The 22,030-nt window shown below is 38.7% G+C and overlaps 1 protein-coding gene across 3 annotated transcripts in view; it reads left to right on the top strand.

Moving 5' to 3' along the window:
* vti1a (vesicle transport through interaction with t-SNAREs 1A) overlaps positions 1 to 22,030 on the top strand; it is a 149,937-nt gene that overhangs the window by 21,770 nt on the left and 106,137 nt on the right. For 2 of the 3 annotated variants that reach the window (XR_005187486.1, XM_037691468.1), the window contains exons 4-5: positions 10,672 to 10,749; positions 15,971 to 15,991. Coding sequence is in view for 1 of the 3 variants with exons in the window: in XM_037691468.1 (XP_037547396.1) it covers positions 10,672 to 10,749; positions 15,971 to 15,991 (99 nt within the window). In the remaining 2 variants the exon portion in view is untranslated. The remainder of the gene's footprint in view (positions 1 to 10,671; positions 10,750 to 15,970; positions 15,992 to 22,030) is intronic. The other variant, XR_005187487.1, reaches the window with a different exon arrangement.

Below are 22,030 nucleotides of genomic sequence, written 5' to 3'. Positions count from 1 at the left end.
CTTCACTAACCCTGCTGGAAGTGATTAATATATTAGCATTGTTGTAATCCATCTTGAAGGGTTCTTGTTTTCCTTGCTCCCTGTCCTCATTATGTTGACTCCTGCAAGAGACAACATGACAGACCAACATGAGTTAGTTGTTAGACACTGTAAATCGCCTTAGGTTGCCTCGGCTCGCTTGTTCTTACTAGAAACAGAGAAGTGAAGACAGATTGACTCTTTTAATGTTTTATTTTTTAACAACCCGCCAGTAACACCAAAGTCCTATCACTCATAAGTTATAAAAGGACTCCCTTAAATTGTTAAGGATTTCCCTCTCTTACATTTCCTTTGCACTGAATGCAGATTTAAGATGTAAGCAAACAGATCTTCTCCTCTACTTATGAATTAGAGCTTTCATTAGGAAGTTGCTGTCCACTGTACTTCTTCCTCAAGCCCTTTGTGGATTTGAGGAGTTAAAGGCTTTTCCATGTCCTCTTAATGGACATCCAAATTGGGTTTGTTTATGGATTACCTCCTTGTTACACAAGTGAAAAACACATTTAAAAACATATTTTTGATATTATAATGTCAGCACTGGGTTAAGGTTAAAACATAATGCTACAAGGACAGAAGGGTTCGTGTATCATTTATATTGTCTTAATAAAAGCATGAATCTTATTTGATATTTAAATTATGAGACATATTTTAAAACAATAACATCTATGAATAGTAGAAATAATAAAAAAAGACAACAAATTTTCTTATTTTTCATTGTGCGTTTGATGCCTTTTGAAAACAAAGCTATGACTTTGAGAGTTTGATGAGGATATCAGTCGTGTACTTTCTCATGATCAGTTCCCTGCTGACAACATCATATTGTATTTTGACACTAACAATTATTCCAAAAAAGCAGAAAGGTGTAAACTTGGAAAATTTATTGTTGCAACATTTCAGTCGTCTTCATCAGGCGAACAGTTTCAAAGATACAAACATTGTCAGGAAGTGTCGGAGCAATCACATAAAAATGTTACAAATTACATAAAATGCTACAAACAAGTGATTTATTTAACACCAGAGCAATATAAAAGCATATTTACAAAAATGCATATAGAGATTTCAAGAATAAAAGGAAACATGAAAAACATCAAAGTGACCATTTGTTCTCCCCTGGAACATAGCAATCTTTAAAATCAGCACATGAAGCAAAAAATCTAAAAATGCCATCCATCCATCCATCCATACGTACATCCATACATACATACATCCATACATCCATACATCCATACATCCATACATACATACATACCCGCAGTCACTGTGCAAAAGGTGGGGGACACCCTGGACAGGTAAATGGACTGTGTTTGTATAGCGCCTTTCTATCTTATCAAGATACTCAAAGTGCTTTACACTACAATCTGTGCCCTCATTTACACATTCATACAGCACTCTAACTATACAGAGAATAATCAGTGCTTTATCACATTCATACACCAATGGGACACACATCGGAGACAATGAGGGGTCCAGTGTTTTGCCTATGGACACTTCGTCATGTGACTGCTGGTGGAATCGATTCCCCAAATCTTGCATTGGAGGACGACTGCTCTAACCACTCAGCCACAGCCGCCCCAAGCAGAGACAAACAACCATTCACTCTCTCACTCACACCTAGAGACAATTTAGAGTTACCAATCAGCCTAACATCCATGTTTTTGGTCTGTGGGAGGAAACCGGAGTACCCAGAGAAAACTCATGCATGCATGGAGAGAACATGCAAACTCCATCCAGAAAGGTCCCCTGACTGGGATTTAATCTGACGGTCTCCTCGCTGAGAGGCGGCAACTGCACCACCATGCCACCCTCTAAAAATGTCATTAAAGACGATTTCACGAGGATTCAAAACACTAAATACATGGACCACTTATAAATGCTAATATTTATACTATATATGTGCATTTGCATATTTTGGGAAATCTGCAAGAAAACTTTAGAATAAAAGCTCCATTTGTAGAAATGATTGGGTCTGTGCATTTTAATTGTGCCCATCAAGACGTTTCCTCAGTTAGATTTTGTGGTATTATGGTAAAATTGTTACTTTACCTCCTCGAGGGGAAGATCATGGTAAAGAACTCAAACAGTGCGAGTTTTATTTCATGTATATTTTTCAGACTTTGGTCCCCAAAGGTTTGAATTACAAAACGTCTTTGAATATTTGCCTTGAAATCGTTGAATTCCAGATTCCAATTTTTGCATTCTACATATCCATGATTAAAAATGACACAACGTATCTACATAATGGTGTTGATCACTGCAAAGAACATTTGCACAAGGCTGAAACCCCTAATGTTTACAGTCTAAAACAAATAATGTAATAGAACTTTAAAATGGTCACATTTAAGCTGTCTGAAAACACGATACGTATCGAATATTAGCATCTCAGAGAGAAAATTGGAAATCTTATGTTGAGTTTTGTAGTCATAAACAAATTGAGCGCTTGTCAGGGGTCGTCTCACAGAAGCCCTCACATTTGTAACGAGAGCAGCCCCTGCCTCCTCTTTATCTCCTTCATGTTAACTTTTGTCTGAACGGAGGGGATATCTGCATTTTGCCCCAAGCGCTGGATTTGTTTGTCAGTGTGCAAATTCGACCGTTATCCAAACGCCCGATCGTTTTCCTCCCTCGCTTATCTCTTCTGGCCTCTCCAAAGTCACCGTTCTTCTACACACAGTGACAGCGATCAGTATAGCTTTCAGACGCTTGTCTGGCTCCGTCTACCAGGAAGCGAAGGCCCTCCCAGGTCCCCTCACTGTCCTCAGGGCTTGTGTGATTGAGTGACTGGAGAGAGCGGGGGCTAAAGATAATAAGGGGGGAATATAAAGACATGGGGCGATGATATGATAACACCCTCCTCCCCCTTTACCCCTTTCCACCTCCCCTTCACTTTTTTCTGTTCTTCTTTCTGTCCTACTCCCCATTTTTCATGCACCGAGCCTGTCCCGTGCACACAGAGTTAACCAGAAGTGGCATGTGACACCTACTCCCCAGTGATGTGCTGGCAAGCAGGTACTAGAATAGGTGACAGTGTTTTCTTTCTTGCCCGACTGGCTTAAGTATGGCGAAGGGATTCATGAAGTATTTATGAAATATATTATGAATCATCAGGCCTGTGTTTTCTCTCTGTATTTTAGGCCGTAGCATTTGATTTTTAATAAGTAAGACTCGGAGAAGGCAAGACTGAAGACGGGGGGTAAATGGAGGAGAAACGCTTTACTTTTTACGTTTGTCGGTGTTTTTTAATAGTTAGATATCCATGTTTGTACATTTTTCATCCTTGCACACAACATAGGCTCCACACAATTAAACTTAGTGTCTTCCTCTCATCTTAAGTGTTTCTAATGAGGGAACACGCCAGAAAGAAAGGGAAGTATTTTTGCTCTCAGCGACCAACAATTTTGCCTTTTCTCGGGTGTTTTTGAAGCCTGCAGAGGAATCTGGCTGTGGCCTTGATCAGAATTACACTGCTAAAGATGAATTACGTTTTTTTTGTTTGTTTGTTTTTCAATTATCCCAGAGGTTGGCCAGCATTAGAGCATCAGCTTCTGCAGAGAGACTAAAGTGTTTGGTATTGTTCCCCTCATCAACACACAACCCTTGTTTGCTTTTTAATGTCATGCATTTATTTATTTATTCTCATTTTAAATCATTGGTTAAAAAAAAAACATGCACATAGCTTATTAAATATCTTTTTTTTTTTAAACATTTGCCCCTTAACGTATGCATTTTTTTACATTTTGTAAAAAACAAAACCAACAAAAGTTCAATTACTTTGTTGCACTCTTTATTTCTGTGTTTATTATTTTGAGCTTTCTTGCTCTTATCTTTTAATTTCAACTGGCTCAAGGTGTAAACACATCTTCTCTGTAGCCTTTTCTCGTCTGTTTCTTATCGTTTCTGGTGAATTCCAGTGCAGAACCTGCAGATGCCCAGGAAACTGTTAAGTGGATTGGGAAGTTCGGGAGGGCACATGTTGGAAGGGCTTTGGGAAGAGGTCTTACTGGCCTCATCAGCATTTGAATGTGTTCTGGCTATAGTGAAATAACAAAGTATACATAAATATATAGAGATAATGATCTGGCTAAGTCTCTATGTGCGCTGCGGTATTCTTATGCTAATAAGTTAGCTATTCAGCACCAACAATGGTCACATTACAATAAAAGGCAAAGCATTGAAGGAGATCGTCTTGTGTGTATGTGTCCACTGATGGATGCGCATGTGCACATGTTCAGCAGGCCCAACTTCTTTCCTTTTGTGTCTAGGTTTTTTTTATTTTTTTTATTCCGTTTTTCAATTTTAGATAACAATCCAAGAATAGACATCAAACAAACATGAATCATAAATGGAGGTCAGGACTGAGCCTCTTTCCAAAGCAGAGAAAGGGTTAAAAGTGAATGTTTCTTTAAAAAAGATGGAAAGACTGATAGGTGAGGAGCTCTTCTCAGCAAAGGGTTCAGTGAACCATATGTAGGTGCCCACAGGCTAATGGGCCGGTTGGTCCCTGGCTCGCCAGGTATCCAATATGCAAGTCTTCCACCCCCCCCCCCATAGTACACAAACACACACACATGCATACATGCTTTCCTTGTCTTCTTGTCATCCTCCAGTGCCAACCCCTCCCGCCTTCAGTCTGTGAAAATACCTCCTCCACTTTCCTCTAATCTCACCTTTTTCTCTGGTGCTGACCCGGGGAGGCCGACTTTATTCCCCACTGCATGCCAGAAGCCAGCGTTGTGATCGGAGCCCGGGCCCCTGCGCCGGTTCTCCTCTCCTCTTTTCTCGCCCTGGCTACCCACCATCCCCGACGGCTCTGCTCTATTGATTTACTCCTCAAACCGACGCTGTCTGTCTCTGTTTTGCACCACCAGCACCTCGGTCCCTCATTTCTCCAACAAAACCCCTCTCTCTTTCTTCTTCTTACTTTTTCTTTCCCCTGTTCTTTTCTTTTTGCACTTTCATTTCTTTCTGTCCCCTCCTTGCACAACTTTGCGCTCGGCAGGAAGAGAACCCAACAGGACTCTGGGAAAGGAGGCAAAAAGATGGGGATGGGTGTGTGGGAGTGGAAATAAGGCCTTTGATTTTTCATTAGTTGCACCTTCATATTTTAATACGGGGTTTAATCGGGCCCTCATGCCTTAAAGAAATAACCACTGAGAGATGATCCCCCAGCTTTCAAAAAGTATACAGTGCTTCCTCCATCAAAGTCCTCCTTGAATTTGCTCTTTTGTTTTGAGTTCACTTACCCCCCCCCCCCCCCCCCACACACACTTTCCTCTCTTTTCACGCAGTCTCCCGGCCTCTTGCTTTATGGTTACAGTTGTTAGGCTTATTGACTGATCTCGGCCGTACTTAGCAGTAGAAATGACTTTGACAGGGAAATACACCACTGGTATCACAGAGGTATAAGCATGAAAGGCCCCTATCAGAATCGCGTATTCCTCCAAACGGCAAACGGTTAGGTATTCCCTCCGGAGATAAAATCCTGTATATTTGTGTGCTAGTTTGAAAAATGGATATTTGTGTAAGACTATAGCTGGGTTTACAATGCTGTTTTTATAAAAATCCTTCCACAAATGTATCAAATGTTAAATGCTTCAGGTGATTTTTTTTGGGTTTTGAAAAAGAAAACTAGAAACCAGTTCATTTTTGTTTGACTTTTTCTACAGATTGCTTCGGATTTTTTTAATCGTTTGCAAATGTAAACCTAATTTATTTTAAATTAAGTTTTATTATTTTGATAAAAATCTTTTTTTTTTTTTTTTTAAAGCCGACAGAACCGTAAATTGTTTTTTCTCCACACCTCTGTTCAGATGCAGCAATCATCTATCACGTGTTTGTAGTTGATCTTTCACCTTTATTAGTGTTTATGACATTCGCCTCTTGGAGACTTTTTGAAGTATTTCGTGGAAGTAGAACACAATACAGTGCGTGCAGACGCCACCAGAGCGCCAACCTGCGAGCTAATGAGAGGCCCCATGCTGTTCTCTGCCACTGCGGCGTTTCTGTTGGCGGCGCAAACACACACCGGGGTATACTGTTCGCACGTTGCACGCATCCTTCCCTTTAAAGGAGGCTTTCTCGGGATGCAAAGGCTCCATCTTACAGACGGTGGCCCTCGTGCGCACGCAGGGACTCGCACAAACGCACAGCGGACGCATTTCAAGGATTCAGTTGCACCAAAGACCACAATAAAGCAAAAGGCTCAAATGACACCCTCCTGTGACAATCCCAAGCTTTAGCTGCTTCGCTTTGTCTCTTAATATATCACATGTTTTGACAAATAACACTTCATACAACAGCCCTCTCTAAATTTGTTTGAATTAAAGCAGAGGGGAAGATGCAAGACGACGGCTCCGTGTTTTCCTTTGTGCCGACTGTGGGTGCATGTGCGCATTAAACCCCTGCCAACCAGGGATGCATTATTTAAGATGCTGTTGTGATACTTGTGCCTGCTTAAAGGTCTCCGCTTCCTTTAAACACCACGCCGCGTCAGTCAACCTCTGCCCCCACATGTGGGGAAACCAGAGTGGGACCTGCTGGCGCTGGTCCACACATCACCTGAGAAAATCACAGCTGGGGAGGAGAAGAAGTCATCTAGATAACCTTTCAGTTAAGCGCACGTTTTGGCGAACAAAGACGTTTTGCTGACCTATTTATTTATTTTTTTAACGTTCTTCTTGGCTGTAGTTTATTATCCCCTAAAAACAAGTTTTCTGGTGTTCAATGTCTTTGCATATTATGCCCATAGTATTTATTTCCAATTTCTTGAAGAAACGGTTGAAAAATCAAAGCCCAAATGCCAGTTTGCGATCGCACTGAGCTGGACATAAGCGTTATTTAATCTGACTTACCCAGCTGCTCGCTTACTGAAAGAAAGAGCCCGTTGTGGAACATAGTATTATAAATTGAATATAGTTAATTATTCTTCCTGCTATGCCACCAGCCGTGTACGCAGGGTGAAAAGGGAAAAGCTTGGGAGAGTGGAGGGACAGAGGAACTTCAGGGCCCCTCATTACACTCTGCCCCTGGGTATTTTTATGCCTTTTATTTCCCATCTAATGAACTGTTTACTCCCCCCACCCACCTTGCTTTCTAAGCGCCACAATTATTCGACTTGTTCTCGTGTCACTGGTTGCACGAGGCGGGAAGCAAGGAGGAGAACTGGAGGTCGTTGAATTAAGCTATCAAAATCTGAGTTGGCTTAATTTTAATTACAAGATTTATTTATTTATTTATTTATTTTTTTGTCTATTACATCACAAAGGTTAGGAAATTTGAAAATTGTTTTACAATTGTGCATTCTTAATTCTGATTTTAACCAAATTGTTTATAAATAACTTCAGCAAATCATATCCATTTAAACATGCACATGCCCACAAACAATAAAATATCTGTACAGGAAGAAATGATCCATAGATTTATTAAAATTAGATTAATATCATTTATTTCTTAGAGGATTATGCTGAGCTGATTTGCATATCTGATATGAATTGTTCCTCATGCATACGTAATTGCATTTTGACGGGCAAAGAAGGCGGCTTTATTTTTTTAATTAATTTTTGTCAGCTTTCATGTCGACAGAGGTAAAACGCGTGTTTTTGACAGGACACCAGCACCTCCGTCGCCGCTTTTGACGGAATGTGTGCAGTTTTAAAGGCAGGCCACTTTGCATAAAGTTAAGATGTGCCTTTGTGCTTTTCATGCGTGCTTCCGGGAATAGAAGCAAATTCTCGTTCAAGATTAAAAAAAAGTGACACAAGACAGACCTTTCAAAAGGATTAAAAAAAGCTTTGTTTCCCCCTTCTTCCTTATCTGAGCAATAAGGTGTCTTCTGAAAGCGCTTATTCTTTTTTAGATTACAAAACCAGATAGTTGGTTTTGTCCTAATTTTCAGAACTTCGTCTTCACGTACTGTAACATAAGTCAGTTTTACCTTCTTTCTTGTAGGAGATTCTATGAAACGCGTAACCGATCTCTAATTTCTTGACCTCTAATGAGAAGTTCTTGTGATTCGATTTAACGTCAAACTTATAATCAAAATTTGTTGCCGTGTGAAGAAGGCGGCATCGCACCTGCTTATATTTTACATCAAAAGGGATCGCAGCAATCGCTCAGGAATCTGTTGTTTTCCAGAGGGGGAATCCAAAAAACTGAGGGCATACTGTACAGGGGGAAGCAGCAGCAACACTTTCATTTCAGTGACATTTTCCATTCTTCATACTCTCTTTGTTATCTGCTCTGTTCTCATTGCAGAAACCCCTTCATACGTTCATCCGTAACAAACAGCTATTTAGAATTACAAAACAACACACACAAAAAAAACGCATATGGTTTGAAGGCGACGTAAGCCGCAACATTCAAATCAATGCTTCTCCCAGGTTTCTTCGTCTCAATTACCGGAGAAGTCGTCTTTCCCCCTAAGTTGCACTGCAGCTCTTTAAGATGAAACTTGACTTAAATGGAATGTGTGGGAGTATTTTCTTCCCTGGCAAAAGGTGTGTTTGTGCGCCTGATGTACTCGTGTACGCGCCACCTTAATCTCGCCTTTATTCTCGTTTCACTTGTTTATTTTTTCTTTTCTTAAATCCGAAATGACTTTTAATGGTCTCGCAAACAGGAGCACGGTGACCAGCGAGTTGCCCTCCCGACGAAAGGTGGCGCTTAAAAGAGCTGTGGCATTTTATTCCAAAGGAAAACGCATATATTTACTACTTATCATAAAACGTAATCACTTATATTTGTTTGCAGTGTGTGTTTTATTTAAAAGCACGCACGTTCCTGACTAAAGGAAATTAAGCAGAACGCGCTTTAAAAAAAGGAAAACAAAAACGTTTGCGGTCACTGAGCGTATGGCTGTTAGAGGTTTTTAGATTTTGCTGTCATGTAATTGAGAATTAAAGTAATAAACATCAAATGACAAAATCTCCAAATAAATTTAACCTATACGGTACATTTGACATTGTGTCTTATGTGTTTTTGAGTGGGTTGGTTTGAGTTTATGCTGCCGATTTCCTTTTTCCCCCCCTCCCCACAGTGGGTGTTCAGCGGTTGGCTTAGCTCCCCGTGGTTGAGTGTTGTTTGGGTGCTCTCTTTATCTAATGGGTTTTTGTGGTCTGGGTCAATCAGGGCCTCTGTCTAGTCTGTAATTACTCCAGAGAGCTGTGGCCCGCACCATCATGATAATAACAGCCAAATCACATCAGCCATGACTTTCCAGTCAGTGCTCCAGATTATGAGGACAAATAAAAAACGAGAGGGAAACAAATTCGGCTGGCTCGATTTGTGATTGGTTTTCACTGAAGGCACTTCATATCATCATTTTAGATTTTACGATTGGGCTTTTTCAAGTTTATTTCGTGCTTTTCTCTTGGAAAGTATGTACCTATCACAACAGCTTTTTTATAACTTTTTCCGTTACTGGAAGGAATTCTCCACCAGCTAATTGGCGAACGTTCACCACTTTTTTTTTTTTTTTTTTTTGCGGTTTCTTTGTTCGCTCTCCCGATTTCATTTTAATATCCTGCATAAATAAACTACTACTTATTTTGAGTCATTTATAAAACAAGTAAATTATACATTAAGAAATGTAAATAAGTTGTGTGGAGGGAAACTGATATTTTCACTCGTCTGCTGGTGTTTCTTTGATTTTGCCCACCTCCCTCAGCCCAACTAGAAACTCTGTTAAGGCAGCGAGAGAAAGCGAAGGAGGCTTAGTAAACACTTTTTTTTTCCTCCTTCTGTCTGCTGCTGGTGTGTGTTTAGTTTAGAGGGCATGCCAAGAGGCTGTTTTTCCTCGGGTCGGGCGTCTGTAAACAAGTAGTACAGTGGCAGCCAAGTCTACCACAATCGGAGGTGGCACACTCTTGAAGTCTGCATGAAATGTGTGTTTGTCTTTTTGGGTGTTTTTTTTTCTCTCTCTCTCTTTTTTTTTTGTGGGACATGGCATTCCTTTGCATTGTATCCTAGCTCGAGACAGAGAAAGAAAGGGAGTTTGTGTGTGTGAGGGAGAGAGAAAGAGAGAGGCAACCCTAAATCCGATGGGCCGCCAATGGGTGATGAATTATTCCCTGTCTAAGTCACAGCATTGGTGTTATCACAGAGGCTGCCAGTGCACTGGGATGACAGCAGTGACAGCCCCCCCCCCCCCCCGAAAAGATTTAGCACTGACAAGTGATACTTCCTCATAATACATCTCCCTGGCCCTCTCCCCTGTCCCCCTGCTCCACAGCCTCTCCATGCACACAAGATGCTGTTTTTTTTATTTTTTATCCCTCAACTTGTATTTGTTTAAGTGGGCAAGATGGTGTTAGGGGTCTTTATTTGTCCCACTCTTGTGCCACAAGAACACTGTGTGTAGTAGATCACCCTGGATGGAGGCATGAGCATAAACCCATACTACAGCGTGGCGTTACAAGTTGTACACAAATACACACAAGCTGTACGCGAAGGACTCTGCTTGTCACCGTGCTCCATTAGGGGGCTCTCGCGTTTAAGGAATGCATGTTATGTTATGTTTTTTTTATTTTTTATATGAACAGTAGTACTAAAACATATTTTCCCCACTTGTTTTCTCTTTTTGCTCCCCTCTGTTTCTTCTTTTTGTCCTTCCCCCCCCCCCCCACCCCCCCGTTGCAGAAAAGGTCGCGCATCGCCTACAGTGATGAGGTGCGCAACGAGCTTCTGGGAGATGACGCCATCTCCTCCGAGAGCCAGGTAAGGCGCTAATCAGGGACCCGAACAACGCCAGTGTGGGTGGCTGACTGGCCCCCAGGGGTGAGTAGGTGGGCCCCTCGCAGGGGCCATCGAAAGCCGAAGCAACACTATTGTCACCAAGTCATGTGGAAGGAACACTGTTTAATGCAAAGCTGGCCAGCTTGTGAGTAGGCTCGGGGCATGAGACCAGTGTCTGGCCAAAGCCAGATTGTGACATGCACACCAAAAAAAAAAAAGAGGCACAATTCAGCACATATTTCAATCCAAAAATCCCAGTCCCTCCAACCGTCCAACAGCTGTTCTCCAGCTGGGAGCCGAATTAGGTCTATAGCAGATTCTCACGATCAATGCTCAAAAATACTGACAACCAAATAAACACAGTCTTGATAAAAATTCTCATTTATTTATTTGCAGATATGTTATTGGGGCTCAAACATTAAAAAAAAAATTATTAAATGTCTCAGTAATTTTTCAAAGAAATTCAATGACACTCAAAATCTTTTTGACATCTTTATGGATTTGATCTCTTATTACAGTCGAATTGTTCTTGTTTATTTAAACAACGAGGAGGTAGTTCAGTGGAATTTTGACATATAAATACCACCTTAATGAATTTCTTAATAGTCAGTATATTAATTGACATAAAAAAAAATCTAAACATAAACAAAAGCCCTCTTGATTTTTAGATCCTAATTGTGTAAAATATGGCTTAGGTTATTTAAAATCAAAACTACACTCTGTAAATGATTTTAAATATTTTTTGACATTTACGACACACTTACCTGCTGCACAGCTGCCACTCAAACACAAACCACTTTCAACTCTGACCAAACGTCTTTTGACTAATTATATTTCGTCTTTTCGACTCAGCTGTCAGCCCGCGCAAGTCTCGAGGCACGCACAGTCCTGCGTGCTCGCATGCAAATAAATGCACACGCTCAAAAAGAAAGCAAGAAAGGACAGTCAAATGCATAATTCACATTTTGTCCCACCGTGTTTTCTGGGAGTATGTTTAGATGATTCACAACCGAGAAAAGCTAAACAAAGTTGTTTGTTATTTTTTCCCCCTATTATCATTTCAATGCTGACCCCTGAACTGCACATCTTAGAGACATATGTAGCACGAGCTGAGATTTGTTATTGATATGCATATTCTTGGCAAATTAGCGAGACTCGAAAGTGATTCTGACATTTTTATGCCGAAGCTAGGAGGGGATTTGCTGTCAGAAATGCCACACGTAACAAACTGATGATGGGTTCTATCAATATGTTGTCACAGCAAAAACACAAACCAGAACCATTTTTTTTTACCACTTTATTAAAATAGATTCACATACATATAAATAAAATAATACATAAATAAATTTTGTACTTTGCATTCTTTGAAACAAAAAAACGCAGCTGTATTTATTTTCCTAATTTTAGATTATTTAAATTTCAGTTTTATTAATGTAAATATATTAAATTCATACTAATATTGATTATAATAACTAAAGTAACTTTATGTATATTATTTTATCCATCTTCTAAAATGTAAATCAATAATTTTTATATTCTTATTGTTTTGTCATTACTTATTTTTTTAATACCAAATACACAATTGATTAATTAATAAACAAAAGTATTTTGCAGCTTGTAAATTTTACCTAACAATTTTAATAAACTATTCTTACATTAGGATATGTTTTATATTTATAGGTAAATGTGCTTCAAAAAATATGAAAAAAATTTAACACATTTTTATTAGTTTTGTCTGAATAAATAAATAAAATGAAAATATACATTTTGGGGTAAATTTATAACAATAATAATAAAACAAAAATGGATCAAAACAAATCCCTCTGCTTTAAAAAAAAAAAAAAGTATAATTCGTTCCAAAATACTCACATACACCAAAAGAGTTCAGGCAGGCGGAAAAAGCAAAAAAAAAAAATCGAGGATCTAAATCTTTCCCTTCCAGGTGCCGTGGTTGCTTCATTTTCTTTTTAAAAGTTTGCGAGATAATGTCTTGGTGTTGCTGTGAGTGGAGTACTCGGAACTTCATGGTCTTTTTTAATCTAACGAGACGGCAGCGATAGGAAAGGGGAAAAGATGGTGGGGGCTCGGGCAAGTCGGTCAATTTAATTCCTGACGATCTTAAAGAGGTTGGGATCATTTCATATAGCCTCGGCTGAACAGATCATTACCAGTCACAAATCTGTTGGTTACATGGCAAGGATTTATTGCTAAGTAAACAGGGAGCCGTCATAAGTTCTAAAACTGGCGTGTTGGCCCTGCGATAATGGCTAAAGGACGATTTAATAGAGTTCGGCATTTATTCGTTATCTGTATGCGGACAGAGACTGAATTGGCACTATCACTCAGTTTTTTTTTTTATAATGTGGTAGGCCACCGTTGCACAATTTTCCCTTTTCCTTTTGCATGCAACACACACAAATAGCAACACACTCGCACTCACACAGCAACAAATGCATACCCGTTTTTTTTCCACACACGAGCACTATAAGGAATAGTTTCGATTTCAGTCACAGCAGAAGGCTTGGCCACAAGAGATTGTGCTGGTTTGAGCCGGCGTGGACCAGATTTTACAGCTACAAAGAAAACAGATTACCACTTGTATCGAATTCGGTATTGGATAAAAAAAAATAAATAAAAAAATCTTTTTGTTTGGAGAAAAAAAAATTGCTGATTATCATAACAGAAAAATTGCAGCAGTGCAATTTTGAATACTGGCTGAAATCACAAAAACACAAGAGAGGAAGGCGCTCATGTAGGAGTAATTATACCGTATTTACTGCTGGATATCTCTTGAGCAACGCAAGAATCGCTGTCCGCAGTGAAGAAAAGAAAAATAAAGCAAGATGGGGAGAAGCAGGAAAAAATGACAGCTCAGTATATGCCTTGTATGGTTTTAATCAAGCCTCCATGAGGACTTGCAATCAGTCAGGCAGCACAAATGAGCTAGAACAAGTTTTGTTTGGTATCCATTGACTGATGCCAAATCTGGGGTGTGGGATCCCAGACCCAAAACCACCACATTCACAGTGTCGTTTTCAACTTTGGCCTTTTCAATAATGCATTCTTAGCAGGGAGTTATTGCTCAGCTTAGAAAAAAAACAAAACAAAAATAAAAACACTTTCCACTCTAAAGTGCGTCTTGTCACCGGCAACATTTTCAAGGGTAAGAACTCTTTAGAAATTGTGCAGCTATACTTGTTTACTTCCTACGTTTCAAATATTGACTATGTATTTTCTCCAGCGTTCCAGTGAAGTACTATTGACATATTTCTATTATCAACAAAAATGATGTAAGAGCTGTTTTTAGATTCTTCAAAAATTACAGGATCATATTTTGTGCACAACTTTATATTGTGAGGGTTTTTGTCGTAAACATTGATGCCACTTTACAATAAGGCCCCCCTTATAGATGGCTAATAGTTTATAGATACATTATTAATTCCTCTATAAACACTTTATAAATCATTAATAATTGCTTATTATGCAATAATTAAGAGTGACAGAGAGACAAAACTGACCAGTTTCATGCCAAATAGTGAGTCAAATCTGTTCACCTATATATTTCATCTAGAGTTGTTATATTAAACATTTCAGACTAAGTTACTACCTTGTAAGCACAATAAGTAATTGTAAACCTATTTTTTAGCATATAATATTGTACTTTATCACTGCATTATAAGTATTTACAACTAATATTATATCCTAAATAATTTGGGTTTACAAATGCTTATTGTGCTTACAAGGTAGTAACTTAGTCTGAAATGATTAATATAACAACTTTAGATGAAATATATAGGTGAACAGATTTGACTCACTATTTGGCAAGAAACTGATCAGTTTTGTCTCTGTCACCCTTAATTAATGCATAATAATTATTATTGATTTATAACGTGTTTATAGAGGAATTAACATATCTAGAAACTGTTTATTAGTCATCTAAATGGGGAACCTTATTATAAAGTGGTACCCATTAATCCTATATTTATTGTTATATACACAATATGTAAATGAGTTGACTGTATATTTTAAAGATAAAGGGAATATCAAAGTCAAACGGTCATTTAGAGTGATATATAAAGAGATGATTTTATTGCATTTCACATGATATATACGTTTTTTGCAAGTTTAAAATGAGAATTATTTTATTAATTAAATACAAACGTGTGTTTTCTGGACCCTCTTCCAGCTGTATCAGTCTCAAAGTTTGCTGTCAAGTTTATAATGAACTTTTATTCTCCTTAACTGATCATAAATTAATACAACAGTGTGCATTTGTGAGCCAAACTTCAGTAAATGTAACTTTTTTGGTTGTTAAATATGTAGGATTCACAGAATTTACCTGTTTGTTTTCTTCAACTTCACCTTATAAGAGAACCCCAGATGGGTAACTTTTTAATTTTTTTATTTTAATGGACATATTTAATTTCTAATGGGAATATGATTATTTTAATTTTAAGATGTCTGTTTTACTAAAGATGCATGATTTTTTTTTTTTCAATAGACAATTTCATCTTTGCATCCGATATTTTTTATCATGAAAAATGTTTATGCTAAGGTCCAGTTTTCATCTACTGTGACTATCCCAATAATATTCATTTGTTTCTTTGTGTAGCGTCATGTAGCTTTCCATAAGTAATTTGAACGGCATGTACTTTTACTAAAAAGTATCATTAAATATTGACACCCCATCAGCAATGGATGAACAGAGGCACAAAAACTGTGCCTCAGCATCTCTATAACTCGCCTCCAAAAGAACGTGCTTTTCTTTTTATCTCTTTCTCAAGAATTGAGTAAAATGACAAATAAAAATATTTTCCTAACATTTTCAACATACTGTAAAAACTATATCCTCCTCATTTTATCTTTTCTCCTACTGTACTGGCTCCTGTGATGTGATTTTCTTTTGAATGTTAGCTGATGCTTCTAGCGGAGCGATCCAATCCCTCTCCTTGTTTAATGTGACAGCAGCAGGACTTGATCTCTGTTTGTTCAGAAAATTCAGCCTGAGCAGCTTGTTTAGTTTAGTTTAACGCATTTGTCTTGTTCTTTCCAAATGCTAAACATTTAAACTGATACATTGTCAAGGTTAATTCTGCATTCTAGCCACACGAATGATTGTCCTGCTGCTTTGTTTCTACTTTAGTATCTGTCCTTTACTCTTTCCATATTTCTCTCTTCTCCCTTTTTTGCTATCATGGCCTAGTTGATAAAGTTACGTGAAGAGGTAAGTGCTTCGCTTTCTATTTATGTTCAACTTTCCCACTAAAAATGTTCATTTGCCCTCTTCTGTTGAAAACTGAAAAAAGCTCATTTGGATTCTTTGAGCTTCTGATTGAACAGGCTAAAGGTCAAATAAGTTCACAACGAGCTAAGTTTATGTTCCTGCACTAGCTTTTATTTCTGATGAACCTTTCTGAAAACAAATACTTCATCTAAGGCTTAAAGTATATTCATTTAATTAAATGCTACACAGTTCAAATACTGAACTACTTTGTTAGAAGCAGAAGTGATAGAAGTTTGATGTGTTTTAACTTTATTTTAATGGGCTCTTTTAACATATTTATCTTTTTGAAATAAATCATTATTCCATAAGTAGTTGAAACCCAGCCGGTTGAGACAGATGGATGTCTGTCTTGAGCCTGGTGTTGCTGGAGAGTTCGTTTTTTTCATTCAACCTTTATTTATACTGGTTAGTCTCATTGAGCCTCAGGGACTCATTTACAAGAGGGACCTGTTTTTTAACAAAGAACGATGACAACAGTAGACCATGACAATAGACAATCATAAAAGAAAACAAGTAAATTGAGAAGAATAAATCAAAGAAAAATTAAAGAAAATTGTATTAAAGAACTAAACAAAAACAGCTAGATTGTAAAGTGGTGTAAAATACTAAAAACGAGAGCTTCAGATCTTTTTGCAAGGTGTTCCAAGATACAGGAGTGGAGTAAGAGAAGGCCCTTTTGCCTAGTTCAGTCCAAACTGAGGGGACACTGCAAGTAATTATGTCCTGAGAGTGCACGCTGTAGCTGCACTCACAAAGTGACATGTAGGAGGAGATGTATGAAGGCGACAGATCAAGAAGTGATTTAAAGATGAAAATGTACCATTGAGAGAGTCTGCGTGAAGTTAATGATGACCAGTTAACCAGTGAATACAGGGTGCAGTGGTGAGTATGATAGTTAGAGCCAGTTATGAAGCTTAGCGCACCATGATAGACGGTGTCCAACATCTGCAGGGTGCTTGTAGGGTTGTTCATGTACATAATGCTACTGTAGTCAATAGAGGGAAGGAAAGTCGCAGTTACAAGGCGTTTCCTAGCATTCTAGCATTCAGTTAAAAAGAATCTATTTCTGAAAAAGAAACCCAGTTTAACTTTCAGTTTCTTTACCAAGTTTTCTACATGGAGCTTAAACGAGAGATGCGAATTGACCAAGATACCCAAGTATTCGTAGGTATCAACAAACTCAATAGGAGTACCATTCCAAGATAAAATCGAGGGAAGAACTGCTGGGACCTTCCCGTTCTTCCTGTTATAAGGAATTGGAGTCAAAGTATAAAGTCATTCCTTTCCACTGTCGCAAATGTGCTGCTCAGAATGAGAGATTGTGACGAAGTGAAGATTTACTACCATCTGATGGCCTCCTTAGTTAGATAACTTTTACTACATAACATTTTATAATGTACGTGAATGGTTTTATTTGGTGTCCTGAGATGACCTTTCTTATGAATTGACCTTTAAAAAAATAAACTGAATTGAACTATGAAATTTTCTCAAATCCTAATGAATCGTCTATGACATACAGGACTGGCCAAAATATGCCAATGCGAATTTGTGGTGTTCTCAACCTTCTTGCCTGAGTTGCATGGAGGTGCAACCTTGCTGCTAGAGTTCTGAACATGTTTAAAATATTTGTGTGAAAACTTGCCTCTTGAAATGGCCCCAGAGTTGTTGTGGGCATCTCTATTCTGTCTCAATAGAGCTAGAGCTTTATTTTAATGAACGGGAGCTCCTCTCTGACAGAAAACACCCAAGGCAAGTGTTCAGGTCTAAAATCATGCTGATAATAAATACAGAAAAACTGGTCCACATCTGCCTGTCTTCATTTCAATAGGGGACTCCAGAAAATTAAATCAAAAATGTGTGTGCAGCTACAAACACCATTTTGTTCTTAAATGTTTACATTTCCCTTGTCTGTTAATACATCAGTCACAGTCAAGTTGTGAATCCTCCATTCATTTTACCAGGGCATCATTGTGGGTTCATTCATCCGTGCTGTCATTACACTGTGTATTACATTAGCCAAACTACACTATGTATAGATAAAAAAAAAAAGCTGGTTTTGATGTCAAGCAGGAGCTTAAACAAAAAAGCTGAAATACTCATGCTGCACCATTAGGTGGCAGGAACATTCACATTAATAACGTCGAATACAGAGAAAGGATGTTAGTTTGTCTACAGATTCTTCTAAATCTAACAAAGTTAAGTCAGATCCTCTGGACAGTTACTTTTTGTTGAAATGTTTCATCTTTCATCCAAAATACTTCATCAGGCCGAGGAGCTGCAACAAACTCAGTCTTATAAGTAGCACCTTCACATAGTGGGTCAACCCGTTTGATGGTGCTCAGGTGGTTTCTGGAGTCTGCCCTCTCCCCCGCCGACACGTTTGAGGCAGTCGTGGCCAAAGTGGTTTAAAATATACTGATTCATGCGCAATAGTCCGGGTAGAAAAATTCAACAGTGTTACGGTAAGTCAGGTCCTCTGGACAGTTTCTACCATACCACTTTATTTATAAAGCACTTAAAAACAGCTACAAGGCCAATCAGAGTACTGTACAGCAAGACAAAACAAGCGAAGGACATAGCAAAAACATGGTGTAGTTGGTTTCTGTGTGGGTCTGAGTGGGTCAACCATTTCAAACTGGTTGACCCACCATGTGAAGGTCCTGTTGAATAAACCGTTGGATTTTTCTACCTGGATTATTGAGCATGAATCAGGATATTCTTTTAAATCATTTCCAACTTTGTTTTCTTTTTATTTGCCTTCATATTAAACTTCAGTTTAATTATTTGCCACTACATTTTTAACAACTTTAGATTTATCTTAAAAGTTGACCACTTGACAATGCCTCAGTCCAACATGCTACTTTCTCATTGCCATAATTTAGTAAAGGTTTCCAAAGGCAATTATACAATTTGCACATATTTAAGACAAGAAATGTATTCATAAAGCAATGTCAGCAAGGAATGCTATAAACATAATGTATATGTTGCCATGTGTCAACTGAAGTTTGCAATGATGTTGCAAAAAATGTGAAAATCTTGTAAACATGTACACACACAAAGAAATCTAAGAATTTGTACATTCATTCTCAAAATTCTTAGCAGCTACCAGTGTTGGTTTCTTTGTCGTCATGATGTGCAGCAGTGCAATTTTTAATAACTTTGCCATGTAAATAACATCTTTGCACTGTGGTCACCTAGAAAAGAAAAGCTGGTGTAGTTGTTGCACTGTGTTTTAAACGCATCATAATGTAACGTTTATGAAATCGTTTGTTCGAGAAGTGTCCTTGGCTTTTCTTAAGGCATCGACCTTGTCCTGGTTTGAACACATCTTTAGTCTTTGTTGTAATTTTTTTTTCTTCTCCTCAGAAGGAATTCTGCCCAAACACAGTTATTCAATTCTATCTTTATTCCCACCCATCTATAATTTATGGCACAATTTTGACCCAGATGCCACTTTATCAAGCCTTTCGCCTTAATTCAGCTGTACTTTTATTTTCTCTTCTAACCTCTCACCTTTTCTGTACATTTTCTCCTCGCCTGAGGGTCAAAAGACGGCTTCAGTTGTCTCACTTGTCTAGTTTTCTTCGAGTAGTCCAGTCTAAGTAATCTGACTTGATTCTTCGCTTTGTTGCCATTGCTGTCTTTTACCCTACTTCTCTTCATACATTTGATTCAAAGGCTGGCAAAGCTTATGCACACTTAAGTCTTGCTTTAAAAAAAATACACTTTCTTTTCCTTCAGCTGAAAACATGTTTAAATATTTAGCACCCATATTCACAGCTGTTTGACACTTGTAATTCCTCGTCTTACAAGTCCCAAACAAACGGCACAGAAGATCACACAGTCAGTCTGAATCACAGCTGTCATCATTATTCACTTTGACTCTCCCCCACCCTTATTGAAATAATAAGGAAATCATCTGAACTTTGGAAAATGGTGATAGTAACCGCCTGTGTTTGATATTGAAAAAAGGCAGGAGAACGAAAGAGGGGAGAGAGATTTCTTTTGAGCTACAGCTGCATTGTTCTGGGGCTCCCTCTTAATAACTTACAACTGAGGAGTTTTTCTTGACGCGGAAAGAGCACAACAAAAAAAACACAATTTTTGTGGTTCCTAAGAAGATCTTTGTTCAAAATGTAGGTGTCAGATGAAAAGGCATACATAGGCAGATATAGTGGTGGCGGCGGTGGGGTACACCTGTGCACTCACAGCTGCACAATGTTTATCACTTACTGTATTTAAATGCTTTGCTTCAAGGCTGCTTAAGACAATCAAGAATCATTTGATATAATTTTTAATGAGTAATTGACGGTAAGCTTCAAGTCAAAACTTGCACCTGTATAAGTGTTGTTTTTTGTGAATTAGTTTGAATAATTCTTAAGGATAAATCCCTATTTCTGATGTTTTTGCACTGTAAGGAGTGGAACAATCTGACACTTTTCTATAGTCAAAATTGCTGACGTAGATGTTTTAAAGATTTGCTTTCTGTGTCACTTTTATTTACAAGACTATAATTCCTGCATCTTGCCAGTATAATTGCTTAGTTTTATTTGTATGCATTCATTTTGATTACTTTCTTTTTGTATTCATGGTAGAATTGTTCTGTTATTAGGGCCATCACAGTGCGCCATTACCGAATTCTTAGAGGCTGAACTCTCATCCTTTCCTTCAGGTTCTTTCACTGTCAAACTCAGGACGCATTATTCTAATGAACACACACACACATTGCCATTGCCACCGCTACCCTCCAGCACAGCCTCCCACCCACCCACATTCGCCCTCCTTTCCCCCCCGGCCCCTAAAAGAAGACAGAACGAGGGAGAGAAGAGACACACACAGAGAGAAATTCAGGAGGAGCAAGCTTTTGAAGTGGCTTTCCATCGCAGCAAGTCTGCCGGCCGTCTCCCCGAGACGTGTCACCTTTGCCGAGAGGGAATAGGAAAATCACGTTTCGAATGGTAATGATAACATACTAATCACTTGAGCTCTTTGAAGAACCCAGAGAGTGCGTCTGCTCTGTCAGTATCCCCGGCTGCTTCATGCTCCCAGGCACACACAGACAGTGCAGCCATGGTCTAGGTGTATTAGCGTAAGCATTGCATGTCAATACGTCCCCTCCATTTCAACTGATCCATTGGGGCTCATTATAGCCCAAGCTTGGTATCCATATTCTCCCATAAGCACACTGCCACCATGTATGTTGGTGCCACTTCCACACCCACATGTAACCCTTCTTCAAAGGCCCCCTGCCACACCTTTCACCAAAAGAACCATTCAGCCCCACTCGCCATCTTACCATCGCGTTCCATCCACCACAAAACCATTTGCTTCCCCATCTCTTCACTCGTTTGTCCTCCCATCCCTCCATCCTCCCCTTGCCCTCCCTTTAACTATTAAAACTATCGCTGCGATTTTAAATGACATCTGTCAGCAACACAAAGAAAAAGGAAAAGAGGGAAGGAAAAGAGTTCAGAGGGAGTTTTCTCTTCCCTGCTCTGTTCCCATCCCTCTTGTTGTCAAACTTTGAAAAGTGTGTCGTTGGCTTTTTTTTTTTTTTTCTCTCTGCACATTTTTCATTTCCTCTGAGTGATTAGCTGGTACACATTTTGACAGCCCAAGCAAGACTAGAGATTTCAGTTCTTCCCCTGTCCCCTTCGCTCATGTGATGGGCATCAAACCATGTCAGGAGGGTTTTGTCATTCAATGGGTTGCTTTTTACTGTCAAAAGTGTTCAAATCGATCAGTTTTTTTTAAACATGGCACATTAGAAAAGCCATCAAAACAAGCAACATTTGAGTAAACATTTAACTCTTCCAAGTTTCAGTTTTTGATCATGTTGTGTTTGAGTTTGATGAAAACTTACAGTAGTTTCAACTTGCACACATTTTTCTTCAATATAGTGGATAATCATAGGCTGTTCTTGTTTAAAGGTTCATTTGTGTTTTAGGTAAGTGGTAGAAACTTTGTATATAACTAATA

Source organism: Nematolebias whitei, chromosome 17 (assembly GCF_014905685.2).
Source record: "Nematolebias whitei isolate Nwh7 chromosome 17, NemWhi1, whole genome shotgun sequence".
In the NCBI taxonomy this organism is placed as follows: Eukaryota; Metazoa; Chordata; class Actinopteri; order Cyprinodontiformes; family Rivulidae; genus Nematolebias; species Nematolebias whitei.
Note: the sequence above shows the minus strand (reverse complement) of the source record. Positions and strands in the feature narration are given on the sequence as shown.